General features: G+C 40.3%; 9 protein-coding genes across 14 annotated transcripts; 5 read left to right on the forward strand and 4 right to left on the reverse strand.

The window, feature by feature from the left end:
- Window positions 1-6: 6 nt before the first annotated feature.
- On the reverse strand, window positions 7-5,240 carry Ythdf (YTH domain-containing family protein). Of its 2 annotated transcripts, none has more exons than XM_036817316.3 (10): window positions 5,097-5,240; window positions 4,999-5,032; window positions 4,797-4,818; window positions 4,551-4,649; window positions 4,361-4,468; window positions 2,553-2,647; window positions 2,331-2,468; window positions 1,582-2,264; window positions 589-1,516; window positions 7-493 (listed from the first exon to the last, which is right to left on the reverse strand). In XM_036817316.3, exons 2-10 carry the CDS (start codon window positions 5,014-5,016, stop codon window positions 452-454), a joined length of 2,133 nt encoding a protein of 710 aa, XP_036673211.3. In that variant the 5' UTR covers window positions 5,017-5,032; window positions 5,097-5,240; the 3' UTR covers window positions 7-451. The 2 variants fall into 2 exon arrangements, with proteins under 2 accessions (XP_036673211.3, XP_065721502.2); XM_065865430.2 differs by having other exon boundaries at window positions 556-1,516; window positions 5,097-5,239.
- On the forward strand, window positions 2,952-3,940 carry LOC108006631 (purine nucleoside phosphorylase). Its single transcript, XM_017070165.4, has 2 exons — window positions 2,952-3,788; window positions 3,847-3,940. The coding sequence occupies exons 1-2, from the start codon at window positions 2,952-2,954 to the stop codon at window positions 3,880-3,882; spliced, it is 873 nt and encodes a 290-aa protein (XP_016925654.4). The 3' UTR covers window positions 3,883-3,940.
- A 256-nt stretch (window positions 5,241-5,496) lies between the features above and the next one.
- On the forward strand, window positions 5,497-6,755 carry bai (Transmembrane emp24 domain-containing protein bai). Its single transcript, XM_036817319.3, has 5 exons — window positions 5,497-5,755; window positions 5,819-5,939; window positions 6,202-6,272; window positions 6,337-6,463; window positions 6,526-6,755. The coding sequence occupies exons 1-5, from the start codon at window positions 5,576-5,578 to the stop codon at window positions 6,645-6,647; spliced, it is 621 nt and encodes a 206-aa protein (XP_036673214.3). The 5' UTR covers window positions 5,497-5,575; the 3' UTR covers window positions 6,648-6,755.
- Window positions 6,747-11,503, reverse strand: 5PtaseI (inositol polyphosphate-5-phosphatase A). Of its 3 annotated transcripts, none has more exons than XM_017070168.4 (9): window positions 11,332-11,503; window positions 10,890-11,120; window positions 10,380-10,559; window positions 10,146-10,318; window positions 10,003-10,090; window positions 9,793-9,948; window positions 9,498-9,737; window positions 8,022-8,949; window positions 6,747-7,186 (listed from the first exon to the last, which is right to left on the reverse strand). In XM_017070168.4, the coding sequence occupies exons 1-9, from the start codon at window positions 11,407-11,409 to the stop codon at window positions 6,912-6,914; spliced, it is 2,349 nt and encodes a 782-aa protein (XP_016925657.4). In that variant the 5' UTR covers window positions 11,410-11,503; the 3' UTR covers window positions 6,747-6,911. The 3 variants fall into 3 exon arrangements, with proteins under 3 accessions (XP_016925657.4, XP_065721503.2, XP_065721504.2); XM_065865431.2 differs by having other exon boundaries at window positions 8,913-8,949; window positions 11,332-11,500; XM_065865432.2 differs by lacking the exon at window positions 8,022-8,949 and having other exon boundaries at window positions 11,332-11,498.
- Window positions 11,504-12,594: 1,091 nt separating this feature from the next.
- Window positions 12,595-13,862, forward strand: LOC108006604 (uncharacterized). The gene is made up of 3 exons (XM_017070125.4): window positions 12,595-12,814; window positions 13,143-13,619; window positions 13,676-13,862. Exons 1-3 carry the CDS (start codon window positions 12,709-12,711, stop codon window positions 13,753-13,755), a joined length of 663 nt encoding a protein of 220 aa, XP_016925614.4. The 5' UTR covers window positions 12,595-12,708; the 3' UTR covers window positions 13,756-13,862.
- A 436-nt stretch (window positions 13,863-14,298) lies between these two features.
- Window positions 14,299-16,033, forward strand: LOC108006628 (thioredoxin domain-containing protein). Of its 2 annotated transcripts, XM_065866191.2 has the most exons (6): window positions 14,300-14,498; window positions 14,609-14,933; window positions 15,012-15,173; window positions 15,230-15,358; window positions 15,440-15,469; window positions 15,844-16,033. In XM_065866191.2, the coding sequence occupies exons 1-5, from the start codon at window positions 14,366-14,368 to the stop codon at window positions 15,447-15,449; spliced, it is 759 nt and encodes a 252-aa protein (XP_065722263.2). In that variant the 5' UTR covers window positions 14,300-14,365; the 3' UTR covers window positions 15,450-15,469; window positions 15,844-16,033. The 2 variants fall into 2 exon arrangements, with proteins under 2 accessions (XP_036673277.3, XP_065722263.2); XM_036817382.3 differs by lacking the exon at window positions 15,440-15,469 and having other exon boundaries at window positions 14,299-14,498.
- Window positions 16,034-16,582: 549 nt separating this feature from the next.
- On the forward strand, window positions 16,583-19,440 carry LOC108006629 (uncharacterized). 2 transcript variants are annotated; one of them, XM_017070163.4, is made up of 3 exons: window positions 16,607-17,080; window positions 17,597-17,945; window positions 18,869-19,440. In XM_017070163.4, exons 2-3 carry the CDS (start codon window positions 17,730-17,732, stop codon window positions 19,019-19,021), a joined length of 369 nt encoding a protein of 122 aa, XP_016925652.2. In that variant the 5' UTR covers window positions 16,607-17,080; window positions 17,597-17,729; the 3' UTR covers window positions 19,022-19,440. The 2 variants fall into 2 exon arrangements, with proteins under 2 accessions (XP_016925651.2, XP_016925652.2); XM_017070162.4 differs by having other exon boundaries at window positions 16,583-17,945.
- Window positions 19,441-19,925: 485 nt separating this feature from the next.
- On the reverse strand, window positions 19,926-21,145 carry LOC108006614 (uncharacterized). The gene is made up of 4 exons (XM_017070135.4): window positions 20,838-21,145; window positions 20,487-20,633; window positions 20,383-20,424; window positions 19,926-20,322 (listed from the first exon to the last, which is right to left on the reverse strand). The coding sequence occupies exons 1-4, from the start codon at window positions 20,979-20,981 to the stop codon at window positions 20,050-20,052; spliced, it is 606 nt and encodes a 201-aa protein (XP_016925624.4). The 5' UTR covers window positions 20,982-21,145; the 3' UTR covers window positions 19,926-20,049.
- A 416-nt stretch (window positions 21,146-21,561) lies between these two features.
- LOC108006615 (transforming growth factor beta regulator 1) lies at window positions 21,562-22,698 on the reverse strand. The gene is made up of 2 exons (XM_036817470.3): window positions 22,543-22,698; window positions 21,562-22,400 (listed from the first exon to the last, which is right to left on the reverse strand). The coding sequence occupies exons 1-2, from the start codon at window positions 22,603-22,605 to the stop codon at window positions 21,642-21,644; spliced, it is 822 nt and encodes a 273-aa protein (XP_036673365.3). The 5' UTR covers window positions 22,606-22,698; the 3' UTR covers window positions 21,562-21,641.
- Window positions 22,699-22,705: the final 7 nt, after the last annotated feature.

Here is a 22,705-nt window from a genome sequence, read left to right on the forward strand (position 1 = left end):
TGGTAATTTAGTCAATGAGTAAATGATGGATTGGTTACTTTAATTATATTATACATACATAAGTCGTGTACACTTTAGATTCAAATAAGTTGTATAAATTGTTACAGTGCAACTACAAGGAATGGCTGAAGCAGACTCCTTGGTGTTTATAAATGTTGTATATATCGGCAAAATCGATCATTAATTTTTTATGAACTGTTCAATGTGAGCGTCAATAGATTTATATAAATATTGTAATAAATAATTACGTAAAAATGTTATCATATTTTAATCATTAATCCTAGTTCCCACATGTTTGTTTTATACGTTCTTCATGAATCGGGATTTTATCTTGTACACGCAATGGTTAAAAAATCTAAAAATTAAAATTAAACATCTCTAAGCAATTCAACGGATTGTGGGAGTCCATTCAATATCATTTAAAAAAGAATTCTACCGCAGCTCAGTAAATTTATGAATATTCATTGCTTCGCATTTTATCCTTGTCGGTGTCCTGCAATGGAAACAATGGAATTATTTAACGAAATCATCGTCGACGACTCGCTAGAGACTCACTCTTGGCAAATCCTTAGAGGCGGACAAACCCACCTTAAAGCGCACGCCGATTTTAATTTGTTCAGTACTGAAATCACGATCGCGGGTTTTTAACCTGGCCTTGTTCGTGTTATTCTGTTGATATTCATTTTTTCGGTTATTGGATCCGTAGTGGGCTCCAAAGTCATTTTCTCTGTCGAAGTCCTGGCCCTCTCGGTCCTTAAACTGATAGTCTCCGCCTGATTTCTGAATGTCGAAGCCCCGACGATACTCGCTGTAGTTGTTGTGAGAGCCGCCGCCACTTCCGGGACCGCCCCTGTGACCTGGATTACGGAAACCGGCTCCTCCTCCAGCGCTGAAGTGTTTTTGTGACATGCCACCACGACCATCGCGATCGCGATCCCGATCCCTGTCCTTGTCGTCCGCCTGGCGGTTGAAACTGCGGGCAAGTGGGGCCGGCACTTGGTTGTTTCCATCGGGAACATGCATTGGCGGACGCTTGGAGGAGACCTCTTCTTCCTGCTTCTTTTCGTAGTGGAAGAAGTCATCGAATATGGACGTTGAGTGGTTGTACGAGTGCAAGATCTGGAGCACCTCGATTCCCTTGTCGTTAGGTACTTCCTGGGTATCCCGCGAGTTCGTCACCGACTTATTCTCATTGTTCTCCAGTCGAATGTGGCGCAGTTTACCATTAGGCACATCTTTCACATATATCCATTTCACCTTGAACTTGCCCCTCCACTTGTCCTGCGACCAGACGCTCGACGTTGAGTTGTAGTCGACCGCCGTCATCATTTGTGCCATGCCGCAAAAATGGCCAGATCCATTTACCGAGAAGAACAACATGATGTTGCCGCCCTCTTTGTGGCGCTCCTTAAAGGCGTCGTCCAATCTCTTGTTGCCGTGGTCGGTTGAACACCAAATCTCATACTTTATACTGCGGTGGATATCATCCTCGGAATACGATTTGATGACAAAGAACCTGAAAAGGGGTAACAAATTATAATTAGAAGAAATACAGAACGAAGAGATAAGTAGTAAATTTACCTGGCTGCCGTGGCTTTGTTTAAGTCCACCACTTTCGGGTTGTAATTGTTTTTGTCTTTTAACTCGTCCAACAGAAGTTGTGGATCGACAGGCACCTCCTCGGTTGCAGATGTGACTTCCACCGGTCGTGATTGGTTCTCGTCCCGGTACTCGAACTTAGAAGCATTCTCAAAATCGCCGCTGCGGAAACTGGAGTAGTTGCCAGAGCGCTCGGAGTTTCGGTTTGGATGGGGCACACCCTCGTGCCGCCTGTTGTTGGGTGGCCCAAAGGGTGGACCTGCATTGGTCGCTGGACGAGGGGCTGCATGGTGGCCTGGGACAGGCGGCTGGGGTCCCAGATTCCTACGAACCGGGCCTGTAGGCGAAACCTTGGCTCTGCTGAAGTTATTGTTGCTGCCCAAGCCGCCCTTGTGTTCGTACTTCTGGAAGTTCTCCGTGTCCTTGTGAACCTTCTCGGTTCGTGCGCCCAATGGTGGAGCTGCTGCTGTGTTGCCCGATATGGAAAAGTCAGAACTCAAGTCAGAATAGCCCAAGTCAATCGGCGAGGGGGGAGAAGGTACAGGAGGAGGTTTATTGTTCGGCAAGTCCCATACGTTAACATCTAAATTGTGCTTTCCTGGAACCATTGGTGGTGGTGGCATGCCGGGACCCTTTTTCTTATTGTTGGAAGTGGTGGACGCTGCCTGTGTACGAGGATACCAGGATATGAATGCATTCGATCGGTGTACAAGGGTGCCGGAAGTACTCACTCTGGATGTTAGTTTGGCCGGCTGGGAGGCAATAGAGGCCCAGGTTGTCTTCTTGGGTGCGGCGACAACTTCTTGATTTTGTGCTTCATCGCTTGTTCTGTTGTCCAGCTTTGGGTGATCGTTCTCATTTCGAATCGACTAAAGAAATATGATAAACGATTATATGTTAATAAGAGTACCATTTTCTGAATTAAATTATTTGTACTATTTATATTCATGTACCTGTGCTGCTGGTTTTCTGGAATTCCAAGGATTTACTTGGTGCTCATCGCGTCGTGTGTTGTTGGGAATACTATGTCCATGTCTTTTATATGAATCTAAAAATATTGCGTAAAATAATACATCAGTACCCTCTTTAAAATAGTCTTATTATCACAATAAAATTACAATAAACTTATCCATATTTTGCACTCTGCTAGATTTATGGTTAATGATCTTAAAACAAATTTACACATCCTTAAGGACCTTCTTCTTGAAATACCATAAGAAACTTGCGTTATCTGTGGGTGAAAATGCATTATTACAAATTTAAGGAGGCAAGCAACTCGAAATTACATTTTGTTTTTTATTTCACTTTTAGGCAGTCAGATTTTAAGAAAATTATCAAAATTTACGTTTGCAATGGATGATAATTTGGAGGTACAGAGCGAACTGGAAAGGGACACCATCCCGATCAAAGTCGGCATAATTGGAGAGGCCAATCTGGACAAGCCCATCTATTTGGCAGAGCGCATGGAGTATGCTGTGTGCACGCCATTTGGAAAACCATCGGATGTGATCATCGATGGGCAGATAGAAGGCGTGAATGTGTCCCTCTTGTCGCGAAATGGCCGGAACCACGACATCATGCCGAGTAACATTAACTACAGGGCCAATGTGTGGGCCATGCGTAAGATGGGCTGCACCCACATCCTGGTGACCAACACCTTTAGCTCCCTCAGGGACACCTTCCAGCCAGGTCATTTGGTGGTGCCCGACGATGTGATCGATTATACGACGCGGCGGGCTCAGACCTTCTACGACGGAGCTGTGGGCAGTCCTTTGGGCGTCTGTCATGTGCCCATGAATCCCACCTTTTGCGAACGCACCAGACAGCACCTCCTGAATGCTGCCAAGGAGCTGGACTTCCCCACCCGATCCAGTGGCACTGTCCTCACCCTCGAAGGACCACGTTACTCAACCGTTGCCGAGAACAATATGTTCCGGAAGTGGGGCGCCGACCTGCTGAGCATGACTCTGTGTCCCGAGGCCGTTTTGGCCAAGGAGGCCGGCATTCCGTACGCCTCCTTGGGCTTGGTCACCAACATGGAGTGCTGGTGCGCCCAGCAGCCGAATGCCACCACCCACGAAATAATTTACATCTTCAAGAAGCAAGCTGAAAACCTCCAAAAGGTCTTGACCACTGCTATTAAAAATATGGCTGCAGAGGATTGGGCTGAGGATATCTTGAAGGCAAAGGTAATGTTGTTATGAAGCACTTCCAGATTGATTATTAACATTATTTCGACCCCTACAGATACTGGTCTGCAGTAACTTTGCTAATAGTAAATAATTTAAGCCAGTGTTAAAAATTTTGTTTTAAAATTAAAATTTTAAGGGTACGTACGTTATTTGGACTTGCTCCTAAAATATTTTGATATCATAGTAAAAGTGAGGGTATTTTTCTTCATTGATATTTGGAAAAATCTTTTAAAATATTCCTTTTAAACTTCTGAAGCTGAGTTTGTGCTTCCCGGAAATGAAATTCTACACGCTTGAATGTATACTAAACTATTTATAATCAGTAGACCGTAGCTTAAAGCCACTTCATCTTGATCTTGATTTGGCGATCTGTGATGATATGATATGAATATTTGAGGCGATTTAGTTAGAGATATAAGACCCAAGTGAATCCAATCGGAAGCTAATCGGACTAATCGACTTCCCGATGCACCGACCTATGCATATTCGCAGAGTCGAAAAACCAGTTAGCGAGAACGATTACACACTGGGTACGGGTACGAGTACTGGGTGAAAACAACTATACATACCATGGTTGGCGTTTGCTTTTCGGCCCTTGTTCATATTATTCCATGGAGTGTTGCAATTCTCCTTAAAGTTAAACGGCGGATATTGGAATTGCATTGCATTTTCATTGACTTGTGTGGAGGGGGGAAATCGTTATCAATGGGAAAAGTTAGATGGTTCGGAAACTAAGAAGTTTTATGGTCAGGAACTTACCAGAGACGACTTCATCGTGAGTGGGAGAGGATAGATTTTCGTAAGAGGCCTCATCGACTTGCTGGCTCCATGGTATATTGCGCTCCTCGACCGATTTAGCTACATTATGGGGCATGGTAAACACAGAAAATTGCATTAAAACCGCACATTAAGCAAGAAATACGATCGAAAGTCGGGCTGTCGTTGTCGAAGAGTAGTTCCTGTCTATAGGAAAACGCTCTCTGTCTGTGGTGGTAGGTTATATACCTGTGTTTCCTGGTATTTTCATCTGAAACAAAAACACACCGCAGGTTAATAACATTATTATTATGCATGTAGTATACTATATATATCCACCATTGCAATGTACACAAAGAGCGCGATTTAAACACGAAAATCTTCCTGCTGAAATCCCGACATAAATCGAATCGAGCATATGTACATATGTGTGTATGCAAAATACAATTACCTGATCCACGCCTGACATTTGCTGCACTTTTTGCCTGCAAATAGGAAATGGCTTAGTATTGCGGTGTTGATTCGGTTCGCAGGGTGCCGCTGTATTACCCCTTTTAAAATAAATGATATAAAAACACAAGGCAGGCAGAATTTGTTGCTTAAAAGTTTTTATAAACTCCGATATATTTTTTACTTAAAGAACCACATACACTGACACCACACGCACATTAACCAATACACTGATAAAATTCTTAACGCTTCCGAAGCCGCGTATTTTCAGCAACGGCGTTGCGGATACCAAAGCGGCGTTGACAACACTAGATTAACGGCTATCGGTTTGAATATCGTTTGGGAAAACTTATGTAGGAAAAGTTTGAAACACTTAAAATAAGCATTGGAACTCATAAACTTTTCCAAACTTCATAAATTTCAAACAAAAAATTAAATCTTTTGGTATTTTTAAGCACTAAATACCAAACGACAAACATACCAGGGCTGCACGAAAACTATCGATTTCGTCCCAGCTCTAGAAAGTAGCCACCTCATCTTTGTCAGCCGTAGATTTTATTTGATTTAAATTGTAAGCTATGGCCTGGGCGGCTTTTATCGTGTGCCTTCTGATGGCCTGTGCCTGGAGCGGCCATGCCGTGATGTTCAAGCTGACGCCGAACACCCAGAAGTGCCTCAAAGAAGACATCCAGGCGAACCAACTGGTCATGGGCGAGTACGAGGTGACCGACGTGCCCGGCCAAATCATCGACTATATAGTGAGTATTTTTCTTGATATATGCTTTTTTCAATGGATTTAACTAGGGTTTTACGTCCAACAGGCTCGCGACACCAAGGGACACATCCTGTCGCAGAAGGAGCACATCACAAAGGGCAAATTCAGCTTCATGTCCGAGGTGTACGACGCCTACGAGATCTGCTTCATATCCAAAGTTCCTGCACGTAAGTTGTGTGCTAGTTATGATCATTACATGTTATATGTACACAGAAAAACACACGTCACAATGTCGCGCTTAAAACCTACCCGGTGAATTTTTATATTTTTTCACCTACTATATGATTTTTTTTTTCGTACTTCAAGTTCTTATGTTAAAGTATAACAATTTTATGTTTCTATAATCAAAACAACGTAAATGTTATATATTTGAGATCTTGAAACTGATAAGTTGTCATATTAATTATATTCTTTGTTTTCTCTCTACAGATCAACGCGGAGTTGTTCAGGAAGTATCACTCCTGACGAAAAAGGGTGTGGAGACCAAGAGCTACGAGGGCGTAAGTTCACAAAAGCCCCATTTTCTTATCTCTTAAATGACTTCAATGCTTTGCTCTAAAACAGATCGGGGAGGCCTCCAAGCTGAAGCCCCTGGAAGTTGATCTTAAGCGTTTGGAGGATCTTTCCGACTCCATTGTGCGAGATTTCGTCCTTATGCGCAAGCGGGAGGAGGAAATGCGCGATACCAATGGTGTGTTCGATGTTCCAATCTCTTATAAACCCATCTAATTTATGCATCTTTCTTCCCCACAGAGAAAACCAACAGCCGCGTCCTGTTCTTTAGCATCTTCAGTATGTGCTGTCTTCTGGGTTTGGCGACGTGGCAAGTTCTGTACCTCCGCAGATACTTCAAAGCCAAAAAACTCATTGAATAGTCGTCTAGCCGTAGTCTTAATGCGTGCGTGGAACTGTTCTTTTGAATACCTGGTTTAATTCCTTTCATCTTTTGAACGTTTTTCTGAAATAAATGCATCTACCACGTATGTATATTTTATTACTGCGACTGCTTCCCAAATGTCTTGGCGGTGTGACAAATAAATAGCTCGTATTGGACGCGTATAACATAACAGGTACATAACACAAAACCACACGTTACAAGTTATTGGCTCAGCTGGCATAAATTGATAGATCTGAAGCTCTTAGACGGTAGTTTCCTTTAGCAGCATTGCACTTTCGGTGTCGAGACCGTCGCTCTTGATAGCCAAAGCCCCGGCTTCGTCGGGGGCTTCCTTGCACGGACTTGTGGCGCCCTTCTTCAGCAAGATATAGCGCGACTTGGCCACGGAACTGTTGGATGCACTCGAATCGTCCACCACGGACTGCTCCATCCACAGGCTGTCGTCGTTCAGCGCTTGATTCACCAAGTTCGCCAGGCTCTCCGGCAACTGGGAAACTCCAGTGGGATCCGATGGGCCTACAAGAATACAAATTTAAGATTACAGGATTTTGAGGTATTCAGAAGTGGGCTGCAAATCGATCTGTAATCCACAATTTTGATCGGCTAGCAACTTTGATGTTAGGCGTGAAAAGAACTGAAAAATATTGACGCTTTCGACCAAAAATACAAATGAAAAGAAAAGAAGACAAGTGAGGTAAAAAACGTAATTTATTTTCTTAAATAAGACGAACACATAAACAATATACATAATTAAAACACAGATTCAAATACGGGCTTAAGCTGATCGCTGCTACTGCGAAAAGGAACAGATTACATACGATTGGTATAAGAGATTTCGATATGGTTTTTAAATTGCACAAAAATTACAAGTTAAAACTACAATCGCTCGATATATTTACAAATGATTCCAGTAGCTCTACAGAAGTATATATTTACACAATGTAAATTCAAAGATAAAGTGCGCTTTAAGCATTTGGTACAGATCGAAGTAAAAAAGTTGTTTACCATGACGTTTTTACCTCTGGACTTTTATAAAAAATATTGGAATATTTTCTACGGTAATATTAAAGTGAGTTTCAAAGATGCAGAGATTAGAGATTAGAGATTTCAATTACTTAAAATAATTGCATAAATAACAACAAATTATTGAAGCTAGGACTTAAACATAGCCGTATTTTTTGGTAAATCCGCATGCAGATAGAAATAAATTTAAGAATATTACTACAAAAATAAGTATAAAATAATGCATAGCGTTTTAACAAGCGGTATTTTAGTCGCCGGCTTTAAAATACTTCTCTTATCAACGAAATATAAATCAAAATAACAAAAAACTGAAATTAGTGGATAGTACAACACATAGGAGTAACACTAGAGCTGCGTTTTGTGCGCGTTGGAGCAGCTTTTGGGGAGCAAACAGCGTCAACTGGTTCAACATCACCCGCTTCCGCCTCATCAACTGTGTCTTCGTTCTCGACTTCGTCTTTGATGGATAAGCGCTTTAGGTTCTCCAGCCGTGACTTCAGCTGGCCGGGAGTTACGGTGCCCCTGGAGGGTTTTTCCGCAACCGTATTAGCCACCTCTGGGCAGGGCGATATATCGGAATCGCTTGGTTTACCCTCTGCTGTCCTGTCTGGCGCTAATCTGCGTTCCAGAGGACTGCGCGAACTGCTCGAGGTGGAGGTGCACGAGCTGGTGACCTCCGGATACGGCGAGTGAGACTCAGTGCTCTCCGGGGTGTAAGGATCTTCGTACAGGCGCTCCGAGTCCGTGCTCAAGTGCTGCGTATCTATGCGGTTAATTATGATATCCTGCGTTAGCATCAGACGCTTGGACAGCAGTTTATAGCGATGCGCCACCGGCTGCCGTTTGATTATGTTCCGGCACATGGGACAAATGGCCTCGCCAGTTCGATTGCAGTCGTCAAACTGCAGCAGACTATTAGTAGACAGGTGTGCGCACAAGCACATGCAAATATTATCGGAATCAATAATGTTAATACTAATATTCGGGAAATTCGAGGAAGTCGTTTTGCTCGCCTCCTCGTCTTGACTAATTTTCAGGGAATTGTACACATTGCGAGCCTCGGTGCCATTTATCAACTGTGAACTAGTCGCAATATCCTCAAAGAGCTTATTTGAGTAGGGACAGTATTTCAGTTTGACTGCGGGCAGAGGTGATGTTGAGATGTCGTTGGGTTTGGCGTAAGTATTCGTGTAGTTGCAATCACAAGATCTATAAGTACCTTTGTTTGGTTTAAGACGGACAGTTAAGTAAACAGGCTACATGACAAAAAAGAAGAGATAATATTTATTAGACCGATTGAAGTGGAAAATACCATTGCAAATGGTTTATACATATGAGTTTCCTATGATCTTGACTAACCGTATCTTTAATTCTGAACTTCTACGTAGTTAAAAACTTTATGTAAACTAACTTCGATGAACCGAAGCCTTTAAATATCCTTGCAGATTCATCTGAAATTGTGAAGTGGTAATTTACAAAGATCCTTCCCTAGTTTGTTTAGGGTTTTCAAGTTCCTCAGAGATGTACATTAATTTTAAGTGGGTATAGTAAGCGCACTACTAGTGGACTAAGCGACACCATGCCGAGGGGAAACATAGTTGTTAGGAATGGAAGCAGAATTAGAAACAGCCTGTTTGTGTAAGACATTTGGAAACAAAACGAAGCCTCTAATAGCGAAGAGCAAGAATATTTATCAAAGGTGGTGCAAAGGTTGAAGGCAATCGAGATTTGTAAGTAGTTTTAGATTGCTCCTGTAGTTATTTAAAAAGGGAAAAAATGTTCAAAGGTTTGTAAGTAACTTTACCTTGTGGTCGCCCATGCAGACTGCTTCACCGATCATTCCATATGTCCAATCATCGCTCTGAATTATCTCATGGACTTGGGGACTCATTAAAATCCTATCGCACCAAGCCGGGCAGCGAGTAGACATGTAGTCGGTGGGCATTTCTGGGTCTTCTTCGAAGGGATATGACGGAACGAACTTAATGGGATATTCGACTAGGACGTCTTTAAGTGGCTCCAGCTCTCTGTCAAATTTCTTTAGCTGAAAAAAGCAAATATTAGTCATTGGGCTTTGTAACAGAAAAATGTATGCATACCCAGTCTTCTTTGAACTTAAGTTGATGGTCGGCATGACTAAATTCTTTTTTACCAACGGTAAGTACGTTGTTTCCAGTGGAGTTGCGATAATGGATTTTATCGTTTTCATTCTTGACATTTTGAACGCGATGAGGGGTCAAGTTTTCAGTTAATTCCTATGAAAGAATATTTATTAAAATGCTCTTGGCTAATTCAGATAGTAAACTTACTTTCACAACGCCTTCAGTGTCACATCTAAAATTAAAATCCCCAAAGAGGAAAAATGGCACAGTGCCATTCTGCTCGTCCAAATGGAACCTGTTTATAGGTGGTCAAGTTAATATTATTTTTAGATAACTATAATTAAAATTACCTTTCAATAGTATGCACCAAGGCTCTTCTCCGAGTCTTACAATAAACGGAAGGAAAATTTTCGCATGCTGCCAAATTGGAAGCATCATGAAATAAGTGTATGTTGACTAGATCGATGACTGTGCCATTGATTTCCCAGCGAGTTCGCATAAAACCTTTTCGGGACCATTTGCACTGAATCATATAGAGGACAAGTTTTAATCTATATATACTGGGTAGTACTCTTAAAACTTACCTCCGGAAAGAAATGCTGTGGGAATTTGGACTTTTCCTTGGTGGCAATGGTTTCAATATTTCCGGAATAGATATGTTTATCTTTAACATCTTGAAGACTTTCTTCCCAACTGTGGGTTAGGAAATTCCATATTTTCAAGGAAGCAACATCCTTATGGACAAAGTAGAGACTTCCAAGGGCCTAAAAGGGAAATAAATAAAATCATATGTTGAAAAAATTAAAAATAGCCCTATTTAAATGGTTCCTTATCAGTATTAAGCTTTGGTTTTTTGAAAACCCTATATTTTTGAACACAGCTGTGTATTTTTGCAAACGAGTTTTTGGGAACCACGGAAATGGCGGTTCTGTGATGAATGGAAAACAAGCTGATGCTTCATGACTAAGCCCAGTGACTTAATTAAAGTTCTGAAACATTATCGGTATACTTTTAATTGAACGAGTGCCTTTGCCTCATCTCATCCGAATCTTTTGTCGATGTGCTTGATTGACCTAGAAACACGATTCACCCACCGTAAAGTGTTCGGCTGACTTGAAATCCTCGTCCATGAAGATGTGAACGCAGGTGAAGTCGCCCATTTCGGAGGCATCGCAGAGGCACCTGATGAACTCCTGGACGTACTCCATGGACTTCTCGTAGGTCTTCCCGCCCACTTCCTGAAGGTGGAGGGCCAGAAATCGGGGCTGTACGTGCGATATCTTGGCGAGGAATTCGTGGAGCCATAGCTGCAGTAGCCTCTCCGGCTGCAAAGTTTGTTGGAAATTCGATTATCGGGGGGCGGGCGTACGGAACACCAATTTGTTTGGAAACACGGATTCGGATATACATATTTATGTCAGCGGTCCATACATAAATATGCGATTTACGCATCGTGTATGTATGGGGGGCCGTACGTAAACATGTATACTTCCTAGCCCTATGGACATGGCACATCCATTTCACGGCTCTACGTACGTCCTCGAAGAGGCTGCCAACGTTCGCCGTGACCAGAAACACATCCGTGCAGGTCCCGTCTTCCTGTGCCGAGTCCATTTGATCCCACTTTCGCCTGCGATGCAACAATTTTATTCACTTTTTATCAGCGTTCCAATTGTAAATACTAATTGAGTCAAGGCGTAGTAAGACCGTAACGCCTGCCGAAAATTAGGGTATTTTTAAATATTCAAATGCAAATGCGCGTCAAAATACGGGAGGTGAATTGCGCGACGGTGGAATTCGGAATATTCCCCAAAGTTCAAATACATTTTTAAAATATTTGAAATCAGTTTTATATGAAAAGATATTTTTTGTCTTAATAAATATGTATTTGAATCTTTAAAGTTTCTATAGACATTTGTAAGGTATAAAAATTCGATCACTTCCGAAACTGACTAACACCAAAGATTATATAGTGAAAATCTAAATTAGTGAGATTGGATAAATAGACACAAGCCAAATACCCAAGATCAAAATAGGGCAACTTTGCTGATATTTCACCTTGGACCTTTTTATCTCGATTTTAAAACAGTAAATTAAAAACAGTTTTTTTTTAAATTAAAGTCAATCTAAGTACCCTTATGTTTTTTATTATTAAATTAGTAATGTCCGAGTGTACCTTCAATTAAAAACTAATAAATTCATTTCGAATTCAAGCTGTGTGGTAACCCATTAACCAAGCTGAAGATCCGTTGACTATATTAGATATTAATTACTATGGTGCATACCAACTACCTATGCCATATTCCTATTGAAATAGTTTGAGTATGAAAACAATGATGTTCAAGACTTTCAAATCTTCCCAAAGTCTTTCAAAGTATTGCATTCGTAACACTTGTCTGAAATGTCATCAATCTGGGTCACTTATGCAAATCGTTAATTCCCACCAAACGGGTTTAACAATTTGTCAAAAAAAATAGTCGAAACCCCAAACCCCAAACTCAAACTCGCAAATACTATATAGGCGGTTGCTATTTTCAGGCTTTTTGAAAGTTGGGTAGTGAAAGTTGTATTGAACTTTTTTGCGTCTCTTTCGAAATCTCCAACACAATCCAAGCGATTGCACGTAGCATGAATACTGAATAGCACGTGAGACGGTAGCATTTCTTGCAAGAATACACAAGTGATTCAACTTCAACTTAACGCTGCATATATGCCCTATGACTATAGGGGCCAAGCCTTACGGGGGAAAAGCAATGGCAGTTATAAATACTTGCACATACGTACATGCGTCGGGCAGATATTTTCTTTGCAACAATGTTTTCGAGTCGAAATTTATAAAGAGACGGTCGTCAAGAAAACCGTTTATTGTACTTTTAGGAACCGTTTAACTCATATCTCACCGCGATCGAAAAAATGCGTAATAAATACTTTGCCGTTCTGATATGCGCTTCCTGCATTTGTGGTTGCCTTGCGGATAGCTACTCCGGGGATATCCAAAGTTCTAATTCTTTGGACTTCGGTGCGTGAATTACAAAAAGATTTAAGAAATATGTGGAAAATTTTTTGAATTGAATAATGAAAACCAAATTTAACCCCCTGAACGGATATATACAAGTTCTATTGTGTACCAATGTATTGAAATCTAAAAAAATACTTATTTTTGAAGGATTATTCTGAGATACGCCAAGAGATAGATGAATTAAAGAAAGGATTAACTACGAAACTCCTTAAGAGAATGCAAAGAGAACTGAATGAGATGTTCTCGACTTAGGGCGTTTAAACAGTCCGGAAACTTGAACTTGATAATTGATAAAACTATTGTAATTAAACTATTTGTTTTGTATTAGGCAACGACAATGGAGGCTACAGCTATAGCTCTCCACCGAGCAACAACTACCTACCTCCAGCCACCCCCGCACCGGAGTACCTGCCTGCGAATAATGGATACCAATATAATCCACCTCCAAACAACAACTACCTGCCCCCTCCGAACAACAACTATCTTCCTCCTCCTCCTGAATATGGACCTCCCCCCGGATATCCTTCGTATGGCCCACCACCTCCACCCTTTTATAAGCCAGCTCCCCCCATGCCCTACCATTCGCACGAAGGTTTACTGGAAAAACTTAAGTCCAAGATCAACTTATATACACTTGGAAAGATATTGCTGAAGCTCTTGATATTCAAGAAAATTGTCAAGTTTATTGGCTTGATTTTCCTGCTTTTGGTTTTGCCAAAGCTGAAAAATATTTTCAAGGACGATATGATGTCTGGATCTAGCGAGAGCGATGGCATGGAAAGTAAATTTGTAGAAACAGATAAGGGTAAGGTGTTTTATTGAACTGATTTCAATTAAAATTAATATTTCTTTTTTTTCCAGATAAATTAGCTCAACAAATTGAAGATCTTTACGATTTCGTAATAAACTCTATAGAAAATTTTGAAGGAAGAAGGTCGTAGATCCATCCAAAAATTAGTTGAATATGTATTGTTACAAATTGTATTACATTTGATTATTTATTTGTTAATATTCCGCGTATATGTAAATAAAACTTAATTATATGTTACACTTGTTGTTTTTAATAAAATAAGGTAAGTGCCGCTGAAGTAATTTCAGAAATGTAACCTTCGATGAAACTATTTTAAATCCATGTTTTCGTACACTTTATAAAGATATGAAGAAAATTCAAATGGTAATTTTCATTTCCGGCGTACTTTCCTTTGGGATAGGTGTTATAAACTTGGTCAAATGTGGTGCGGTTCCGACTGAACATAAGAAAGTTTTTTGGAATATTGTAGAATTTTTATATTTGTTCCGCTTTATTTATTTCAAATTATGTAATTTATGTTACTGAATACATATTTTTATTGCAAAAATATTTTATTCTCAATATTCTTTTTTTTTAATCAACATTTCCTAAAACCATAAAGCTGCCATCTTTCGCATCACTGTTGACGATACACGACTATCGATAGTCGGGCTCACTCTGCTTCGGCATTAAAAGTTCCGATCAGCTTAACTGACCAGTGATCAACTCCGCTCCTCCACATTCACTTCCACAGCAAGATAATGCTGCAGTTCATCCTCATAGTAGTTATAGGTCTAAGTCTGGGCAATGCTGCAGGCCAGGAATTACGCCGTGTGGACGACACCGAGTTGATTCAACTCCTTACCGGCAGCAGCAATGTGGTTGTCCTATTCAGTAAGTTGGGTATATATGTATATATAGAAAAAGAAATCCAGCTTACGTGTACAGTGTGCATATGGACTATTTAACACCGGTTACTGGCTAACTAACTCCTTTAATTTTAGACAAAAACAATTGCCAGCGTTGCTTGGAGTATGAGAATGTGGTCACAAAGATACATCCCCAGTTGGAGGAGACCTTGTCGGCCATAGTGGTTCAGTCGGTGGATAGCAATCTCGTTTCCATCTACGACCCCAGCAAGGAACCGGCTCTAGTCTTCTTCAGGCGAGGAATACCCATTCTTTACCACGGCGAGATAAACGATGACGAAATCCTAGACTTCTTCAATGACAATTTGGAGCCAGCGGTCAAAGAGCTTTCCGACGACAACTTTGAGCATCTGACACAAGCCTCATCGGGGGCCACCACCGGAGACTGGTTTATCTTCTTGTAAGCTATATTAGTCATGCGTTGAGGTCGCCGTCTAATCGTCATAAAATATGTATACTTACCTACACCCACTTCTAGCTCTTCCGCCGAGTGTACCGTATGTCAGCGGCTTTATGCCGTCTGGGAATCCGTGGGCGGAAAGCTCAAGCGAAAGTTGAATATAGCCCGCATGAACAGCTTGGAGTCTGGAATCTCGACGGCTAAGAGACTTGGAGCTTTGGAATCACCGGCTTTTATTTTGTACGTACTACTCAATTTATCTATGAAATACCTATATTAACTATACATATTCACAGCTTGCGGCAGGGAAAGATGTACAAGTACTCGGCCAAGCAATACACTCCCGAGGCATTTGTCCAGTTTGCAGAGAAGGGATATCTAACCCAGAGCCATCCTCAGCCAGTACCAGAACTTCCCAGTGCCGTGTAAGTATTCTTCAGCTGCTATTGAACTATATCTCTCTCGATCGTATTTTAAACTCAAAGTCGATTATGACCTTCTTATAGGGATTTGTGAGAAACTGAAACATGTCTTTAGTAAGTGAGCCAAGATTGACCTTTTAACTAATTGTTTACATAATTATTATAACGTTTTAACTTAACAAATAATGATTTTTAGTCCCCGGTGCAAGGTTGCATATAACGTCAGTTTGAGGGCATTCAACACAGACCCGAATTTTACCATTGAGCATTAAATATTGTTAATATTACTCCGTTGATTAATATCAAACCAAATATTAATTATAACCGTTGTATAATATCCATAATTGAATAGTTTGTACATAAACAATATAACGATAATCAATATTACCCTGGTTTAAACAGTTCCTGGTTTGAGAAGATCGAATTTAATACCACACATTGCATTATAGAGAATAACATAACTAATAACTATACTTTCGCCCTTTCAGAAACGAGTTTTTGGGACCACTTCAGAGCTATTTCAAATCTGAAAATTTAACATCCTTGGCGACTTTGGGTATTGTTGCATTGGTCGCCGTCTTCTTTGTTACAAAGAAGGTGGCCAAAATATTCAGTTCGGACCCAGTAAAAGCAAAAAATAAATCGAAATAAAATTAATATTATTACTAAAACAAAAAATGAGTGTACATGTATTTAATCACTTGGCTTATTTCACATAAAGTAAACAAACAAAGATAAAAAGTGAGCGCGAAAATTCAACTATGAAATTCCTAACGCCACGAAATCGCCAGGGGAACGGCGGAATAGAAACACGCAGCACTTGATATCGCAAAAGATCTGTATCAAAAGATTTGTATCGCAAACAATACCTTCCTATCTCTTAATTGGTTTCAATTAATTAGCGTGCAAACAAACAGAAATATTTAGAGCGGGACTGCGGTCCGTTTAACATCCGAGTTCAGAGGCTAGCTCGGCTAGCAATCTAGCCAATTACTTAAGTGCGATGATAGTTTGGCGTGGAACAATTCATTTGAAACAGCGTTTCGTTTCCTAAAACGTAATATTCACGATCGTGTTGTTTGGTTTTGGGAGTTTTGCGGTCGTTAGCGTTTTCCCCGGAATCGGAATTATTTTATCTTGGGTAAATCACTCAGAACCCGCTATTTATATACCATTTCATACAAACGCGCACACTTACGTGCCTGCGGTTTGTGAAAACACAGTGCCCACCAAATGTCAGTTGACGTCAGAAGGTCTTGCAAAGAGCGGGGAGTACATACGAATCCGAATATTATATAGTATATATGGTATTACCCCAGAGAGCGGGGAGAGAGATCGAGAGAGCATTCGCACCGAACCGACCGACCCGACTTTCGATTGATATTTTGGCTGTGCTGTTTGCTGCAGAGCTGCAGAGAGCCACATGAGTCAGATTAATATTTTGCTTTTGTTCAGAGTCCCAGTCGAGTTCAGTATTCAGATACTCGTTGCCATCCAAACCGAACTGAAGTCAAATACTAATGTGTGTACTTACGTGTAAAGCAGTTAAAAAAAATGTGCAAACATACAACCATAGCGTGGCTGTGGATGTAGTGAAGAGTGCCAGCATTAATCGCATTTTTCCCTTGCACGACGACTAGAAAATACTCGACACGTTTGTCTGCTTCTGTTTCTGCTTCTACCTCTGTTTGGCCTGGTCTAGTGAAAAACAAAAATTGATATTGTGTAAGTTATATCTAGCATTGAAAAGATGAAAAGTGTCATTGTCGTTCCTATAAATAATACACCTCCTCGGGAAAGGAAGTCGCAATAGAGGCACTCAACGCTAGCCCCACAAAGGAACCGCAGACCCAGACACAGAAAGCCAAAACTTTGGAGTAGGGCTGAGCTAAAAGTATAGTGCGCAGCCATCATGACTAACTCACCACCCAAAAGGCCAGCCCATGTACAGAAAATCGATATTCTAGTCGCGCTGTAACGCTGGGTAGCGCCTACCTGAAAATAAAACACAGACAGGCGAGACATTAGTATACCGAAAACCTCTTCCGCCAATGGTCGACATATAGCAAATGTCTATACATATCATACCGATATAGCTATAGCCCCCCCAAAAAGAAAAACAAAAACATAAACCATCTGTGATACGCGTGTACCTAAAAAAAAAAACGTTTTTGCGAAATGAACTAACTTTGCACCGATCGAGGGTATCACTGGGAAATTAACGATGCGTCTTGTCCGCAGTAAATGTTGTCAACGTGATGTTTCTGTAACCGACTATCTGAACACCCCCACTCCGCATCCGCATCCATCGTCCACAAACGCCGAAGTCCACACCAAAAATATATTTACGCGCTACTGGGACGACCACATAAAAATGAAGGAACCGTGCGAGGAAAGGTCCAGGGGCAAGGCCTCACCAACATCGTCTTCACCACCTGCCAAACAAACCCAGAGCGTTACGTTCGTGAGGACCAGTAATGCACCAGCTGTTTGCGACGCCAACGGGAACGGGAATGGGAATTCGTCTCAAACGGAGTGGACATTTCCCCCAAAAGCGCCCACTCCGCATATCTACAATTGCCTGAGCCCCGTAAGTTCGCACTGAAAGAAAAGTTCATAAGATATGAGATCATTTAAGATTCAAGATTATAACCATATAGAAAAGTGAAAAACGGAACTACATATATTTTTGATATGGTGATTTTTTTACTTTCCCTCCAACATTGTTCTTTTACTATCTCTTCACGATTCGCACATGTTTCCTGCCCAGTGCAGATTATCATGACGTAACGATTATTAGATACTCCACGGGTGACCGTTCATACATAGTATATATAGTTCCTAGTCTTTGTGCGCTCGTGTGTTGGCGGAAGATAAAGAGGAAACAAATTATTTGCACTTCAACAATTGCCGTCTAAATCATTAGTATGTATGGAAGTATGAACAGACATACGGACATTTGGCAATATATTATAGGCATTACACTTGCCGCATTCAGCATTTAATGGATCTATTTTGAGAAATCGTTTTGGCGATAAGATTAGAGATCCGCATACAGCGCATACATACTCAGGTCAGCTGGGGTTAATAAATCTTAAAGTTATTGGGATCGTATGTCAGCGAATTCTTTAATGAAGGGTCTAACTCGCTTTTGTTTGCCATTTCCGGGTTTTACTTTCACCTTCGTTGAGTACCACGAATGTTCATAAAGCGGATAGGGGCTTTCCCAATAATCAATTACAGCATTTATTTCCCGGAAACCCTCTGTTTCAGTTAATCTTTAAAAAAATACTTCTCAACACATACTAGGAATTTTGCATTTTTGAAATATACATTTTTGATAAGCTGAAATCAAACTCTCACAATCAAAAAACAAAAAAATGAGTAAGACTTACAAAATATTTAAAATACAGCTTATCTTACATTCGCTGTTTCAGTATATATTTGAATTTGTAATACTAACATTACCCCTTTAAAAACAATTCACTAATAAATTACATTTCTTTCTTCCAGGACATGATGGCATCAAGTGATAAAAGCAGCTTTAAAGGATTTCGCAAGCAATTTAGTGGACGGTTCAAGCGCTTAGTTACTCGAAAAGTGGAACACACTCCAGTGATACCTCCAGAATTGAAGCCGCAACTAAAAACAATATACGTTTACTAACTTAAGATGTAACGACAATTGCAAGCACAAGTGTTTTCACCATTGTATACGTGCTCCATCAGTGTGCGTTTATATGGCAGGAAACATTAGTGATAGGAAAAGCAAGATAAACTAAGTTATCATAATACCATTCTGATTGACAATTTTAAGTATTCAGCGATTCGTGCGTATTGTTAGGCTCAATAAAAAAGAACATTTCATAAGACAGACGAGGATTAATATGAATTTGGAACGACAGTCATAGTCACGGGGTTCATAATAAACATATCAAAGGATTGAACAGATTATCAAGTTCGAATACCACGTGTTACAGGCTCTAATGCGAATCTATGTAAATGCTTATTTTTAATAAGTATAAAGAACTACCTATGTTTACATGTTCATCAAATAACATTAAAGAATTATTTTAATTAACTAAACTGCGGAATTAGCGGAAGTTATTTTTCTGGACCCCAAAAAATTTATCGTAGTTCGTAGACTACCTGCCCAATGACATTTTTTGGTGCAAAATATAGGGGTGCACAAATCTCTTTCAGCCATATTCCAAGTAATACGATACAAAGGCATGTATACCATGTTCACTACCATTGTTTGCTACCATAACATGGAGGTTGCTGTGCCATTCCAATCGATGAACCAACGAGGAAATGAATAATAAACTGGAACCGCTGCAAGCCAAGGCAAACAAAGAATATTCTGCTATCATGCCAAAAGAATGTAGCCACTAAAATGTGCTACGATAAGATTAAGGTAAACAAAGTGGATATGCCACGTTGAGCGATGTGCCATAAGTGTACTTTTAACATAGTTTTGGCATCCTTCCAATTTAAAGAGCTGATAGAGGCCACATAGAAAGAAGCCCTTAGAATTGGTTAACTTATCATCTGTATTCGAAATTACCTAGTTAATTAAATAAAATGCTTATTTTATTCCAATCTAAACGTACGTACACACAACTGTGTCTATATATACATAGTCAAGTACTCGTATATATAGTTCCACCGACCAGAGACGAGGTTAGGCAGTCATTAATCTACGTGGGCTCCTTCCTGGGTGGTGCTGCCCGTGCCTCTGCCCGTGGTGCCAGTCTCTTTTGGGTCTCTATTGCTGGGGCCAGCACCACTATCATCGTGGCTTTCGCTGCTGTTTGGTGTGGGCACTACAGTCTCTGTTGACTTGGGGGATTGGGATTCCTGGGTCTGTGGGCCAGTTGATGATTCGGTCTCGGTATTACCCGACTCGTTGCGGCGACCCGCATGCTCCTCCTCATCCGAGAATTCGTGAATCGAGGGTTGATTTCTCTGGAAAATCAGCATAAGATTGTGCCTAAATTCTTTAATTCACTATACTCTACAACTCACCACTTCCTCGTCCGACTCCACACTGGATATCGAGGGATTTCTCTGGAAAATCAAATCAATAGATAAAGGGTAGGGGACTTCTTGGGCTGAACTCTAGTACTCACCACTTCTCTACGAGGTTTGCACTCTATTAACTTAAATTTCCGCTCCTCACGCATTCTTGTCAGTCGCATTAGCAGCGAATAATGCTGTTCCACGCGATGAAGACACGTTTTGCATATGGTTTTTGGCAAGGGATCAGTCGGAGAAATCTGCAACAATGATAAAAATTATGATAAATCAATAAACTATCCCCTCAAAATGTTTATAGATTGACCTATCGGGAAAACTATTGTTTGCGCAAAACTCTGTTGCAATGGCTGTTTTCAAGTACATACAAACATGGTCAATGATGTGTAACCTTATTTTTAAAAGCCTTTGAATTATTCCAGCATCCAGTACTGCTTAATACTTACTGTTATTGGTAAATAGCCGTTGATTTTCTCAACAAGACACAAACGCTGGCCATGATCACTATAAATATGAATTACTGTTCGGTGCATCTCGGAACACAGTCGGCACAGAAATCCGGATATACACGCCTTTTCGATGCTCCCCATCTCGGCCGATTTAGGTGCTTCGCTATATCCTCAGCTGCTGTTGCTGTCGGTTAATTCAACGCCAACCAAAACAACTTTCCAAAAATATTGTATTAATACTTTTCAGATAGGTGTTGTGTACATATGTTTCTCCCTGAGGGTTGTATTTCCGATTGCCACAGCAGGTTGCCAGCCTGTTTTTCGTGTCGTAGTAGAAATGTCGATAGTTCACAACAAAAAAACTAACTGCACTTTTTGTTCCATTTCGTATATGCACGAATGCACACAGTTTTATATACAAAAACCATATGATTTTAAATATAATGAACCATATGAAATCGGAACATAAAATTTAACACTAGATATTCTACCAATAACTGCGATATTGTTTTAAAACAAAATTATTGTACTAAGAAAACATATTTGTTTTATTAAATTTGTAAGAAAAAAATATTTTATTATTACATTTTTTAATAAATAAAAAGACAAAATGGAACTGAAATTATAATGTATAAAGACACTTTTTTGGTTTAATAAATGTGATAGTCTTCATACAGGAGACTAACGAACCCAATAGCAATAAAATACAAACCCTATTGAATTCATTTTATTTATTTTTATTCTTATCAATTTATATATATTTATGAAAATCTTATAATAAAGTCAAACTTAAAACTATTATCAAGATAGAAACCCTTGTAGCGTCTCAAACGACAACGAAGCGCTATTTAACGATTGAACATTCTGCACAGCGAAGCCTTTAAAATTTATGCAATGACTAAAACCAGGATCCATCATAAGAAGCGATTGTGTTTTTTGGTTCGACAAGCCGAAGAAGACCTCGCCTTGCACGTCAAAAGGTATTTTCACTTTTACACTGGGAGACCTCTGTATAGAGTTCAAAAGTTCCATGTGACACGTATTGGCGCTTTCTCCGAAGAAGACTCCATCCAAATCATTGTCAGGGATTATTTGAAATTGGGGAATCCCGGCGTTATTCAAAATTTTGCAAGTGAATACACACTTTTTACGTGGGTCCTTGGGATGGGCGTAAATTCTTGTGGCCACATAGCCCACTGGATATATCCAGCTCTCGGTGTGGAAATTTTGATTCACTGATATTATCTCGCCCAGTGAGTGCAGCAATACATTATTCAAATTCATCGGAAACATGGGCTTCTTTTTTCGTATGACAGTGACATTTTTCGGTTTCTCTTCGTTTGGTTTTTTATGCAAAACCACCGGTTTGTTTTTATTTAGACCTCCAAAAGCGGATTCAGTGGGTTCGACTTTTCCATTAGAAACTCTGGGGCGTCCATTATTCGACTTTTCGAGACCCTCATGAAACATAAGCCGCTCAATCAAGTAAAGCCTCTGAGATCGGGTGACAGATAACTCGGCTTGAAGGCGACAGATTTCATCGGTGAGGGAAGCGTTCTCCTGGAATGGGGTTACGTATGTTAGTGAATCATAAAAGGCACAATAGGCGAACACAAATTCACAAAATAATGCTATGCATCTTAAGTCTTCCTATGAAATTGCACCTATTTGCATATGTTTAGATTCGATTGCACGATCTTACCAGCAGATAACTCTTGACGGAGCGTTTTAAGCTCTCGTACCGTCGCTTATATTTTAGATTCATGACTTTTTAATTTATAAATTGAGCAAATAACAAATATATGTACAGATTGTTGTTATTGCCGTGGGTTTGTTTTGGTTATCGGACTGCAGGGCTGCCATCT

This window comes from Drosophila suzukii, chromosome 3 (assembly GCF_043229965.1).
Source record: "Drosophila suzukii chromosome 3, CBGP_Dsuzu_IsoJpt1.0, whole genome shotgun sequence".
Taxonomy (NCBI): Eukaryota; Metazoa; Arthropoda; class Insecta; order Diptera; family Drosophilidae; genus Drosophila; species Drosophila suzukii.

Bases quoted from the DNA above. Each gene is read 5' to 3' on its own strand.
- LOC108006614 (XM_017070135.4), bottom strand. From the start codon at position 20,981: ATGGGGAGCATCGAAAAGGCGTGTATATCCGGATTTCTGTGCCGACTG. The intron at 20,634-20,837 runs GTAAGTATTAAG...TCATTGTTGCAG, and splicing joins ACGGCTATTTACCAATAACA to ATTTCTCCGACTGATCCCTT. The intron at 20,323-20,382 runs GTGAGTTGTAGA...CTGATTTTCCAG, and splicing joins TGGAGTCGGACGAGGAAGTG to AGAAATCAACCCTCGATTCA.
- LOC108006631 (XM_017070165.4), top strand. From the start codon at position 2,952: ATGGATGATAATTTGGAGGTACAGAGCGAACTGGAAAGGGACACCATC. The intron at 3,789-3,846 runs GTAATGTTGTTA...CGACCCCTACAG, and splicing joins AGGATATCTTGAAGGCAAAG to ATACTGGTCTGCAGTAACTT.
- LOC108006615 (XM_036817470.3), bottom strand. From the start codon at position 22,605: ATGAATCTAAAATATAAGCGACGGTACGAGAGCTTAAAACGCTCCGTC. The intron at 22,401-22,542 runs GTAAGATCGTGC...ACCCCATTCCAG, and splicing joins CCGTCAAGAGTTATCTGCTG to GAGAACGCTTCCCTCACCGA.
- Ythdf (XM_065865430.2), bottom strand. The intron at 2,265-2,330 runs GTGAGTACTTCC...CCTCGTACACAG, and splicing joins CGGCCAAACTAACATCCAGA to GCAGCGTCCACCACTTCCAA. The intron at 1,517-1,581 runs GTAAATTTACTA...ACCCCTTTTCAG, and splicing joins AACAAAGCCACGGCAGCCAG to GTTCTTTGTCATCAAATCGT.
- 5PtaseI (XM_017070168.4), bottom strand. From the start codon at position 11,409: ATGGACTCGGCACAGGAAGACGGGACCTGCACGGATGTGTTTCTGGTC. The intron at 10,319-10,379 runs GTAAGTTTTAAG...TATATGATTCAG, and splicing joins CACAGCATTTCTTTCCGGAG to TGCAAATGGTCCCGAAAAGG. The intron at 8,950-9,497 runs GTAAAGTTACTT...TTTGTCATGTAG, and splicing joins TCTGCATGGGCGACCACAAG to CCTGTTTACTTAACTGTCCG.
- LOC108006629 (XM_017070162.4), top strand. From the start codon at position 17,580: ATGCGTCTTGTCCGCAGTAAATGTTGTCAACGTGATGTTTCTGTAACC. The intron at 17,946-18,868 runs GTAAGTTCGCAC...TCTTTCTTCCAG, and splicing joins TCTACAATTGCCTGAGCCCC to GACATGATGGCATCAAGTGA.
- bai (XM_036817319.3), top strand. From the start codon at position 5,576: ATGGCCTGGGCGGCTTTTATCGTGTGCCTTCTGATGGCCTGTGCCTGG. The intron at 5,756-5,818 runs GTGAGTATTTTT...TACGTCCAACAG, and splicing joins GCCAAATCATCGACTATATA to GCTCGCGACACCAAGGGACA. The intron at 6,464-6,525 runs GTGTGTTCGATG...TCTTCCCCACAG, and splicing joins GGAAATGCGCGATACCAATG to AGAAAACCAACAGCCGCGTC.
- LOC108006604 (XM_017070125.4), top strand. From the start codon at position 12,709: ATGCGTAATAAATACTTTGCCGTTCTGATATGCGCTTCCTGCATTTGT. The intron at 12,815-13,142 runs GTGCGTGAATTA...GTTTTGTATTAG, and splicing joins TTCTAATTCTTTGGACTTCG to GCAACGACAATGGAGGCTAC. The intron at 13,620-13,675 runs GTAAGGTGTTTT...TTTTTTTTCCAG, and splicing joins ATTTGTAGAAACAGATAAGG to ATAAATTAGCTCAACAAATT.
- LOC108006628 (XM_036817382.3), top strand. From the start codon at position 14,366: ATGCTGCAGTTCATCCTCATAGTAGTTATAGGTCTAAGTCTGGGCAAT. The intron at 14,934-15,011 runs GTAAGCTATATT...ACCCACTTCTAG, and splicing joins GGAGACTGGTTTATCTTCTT to CTCTTCCGCCGAGTGTACCG. The intron at 15,359-15,843 runs GTAAGTATTCTT...TCGCCCTTTCAG, and splicing joins CCAGAACTTCCCAGTGCCGT to AAACGAGTTTTTGGGACCAC.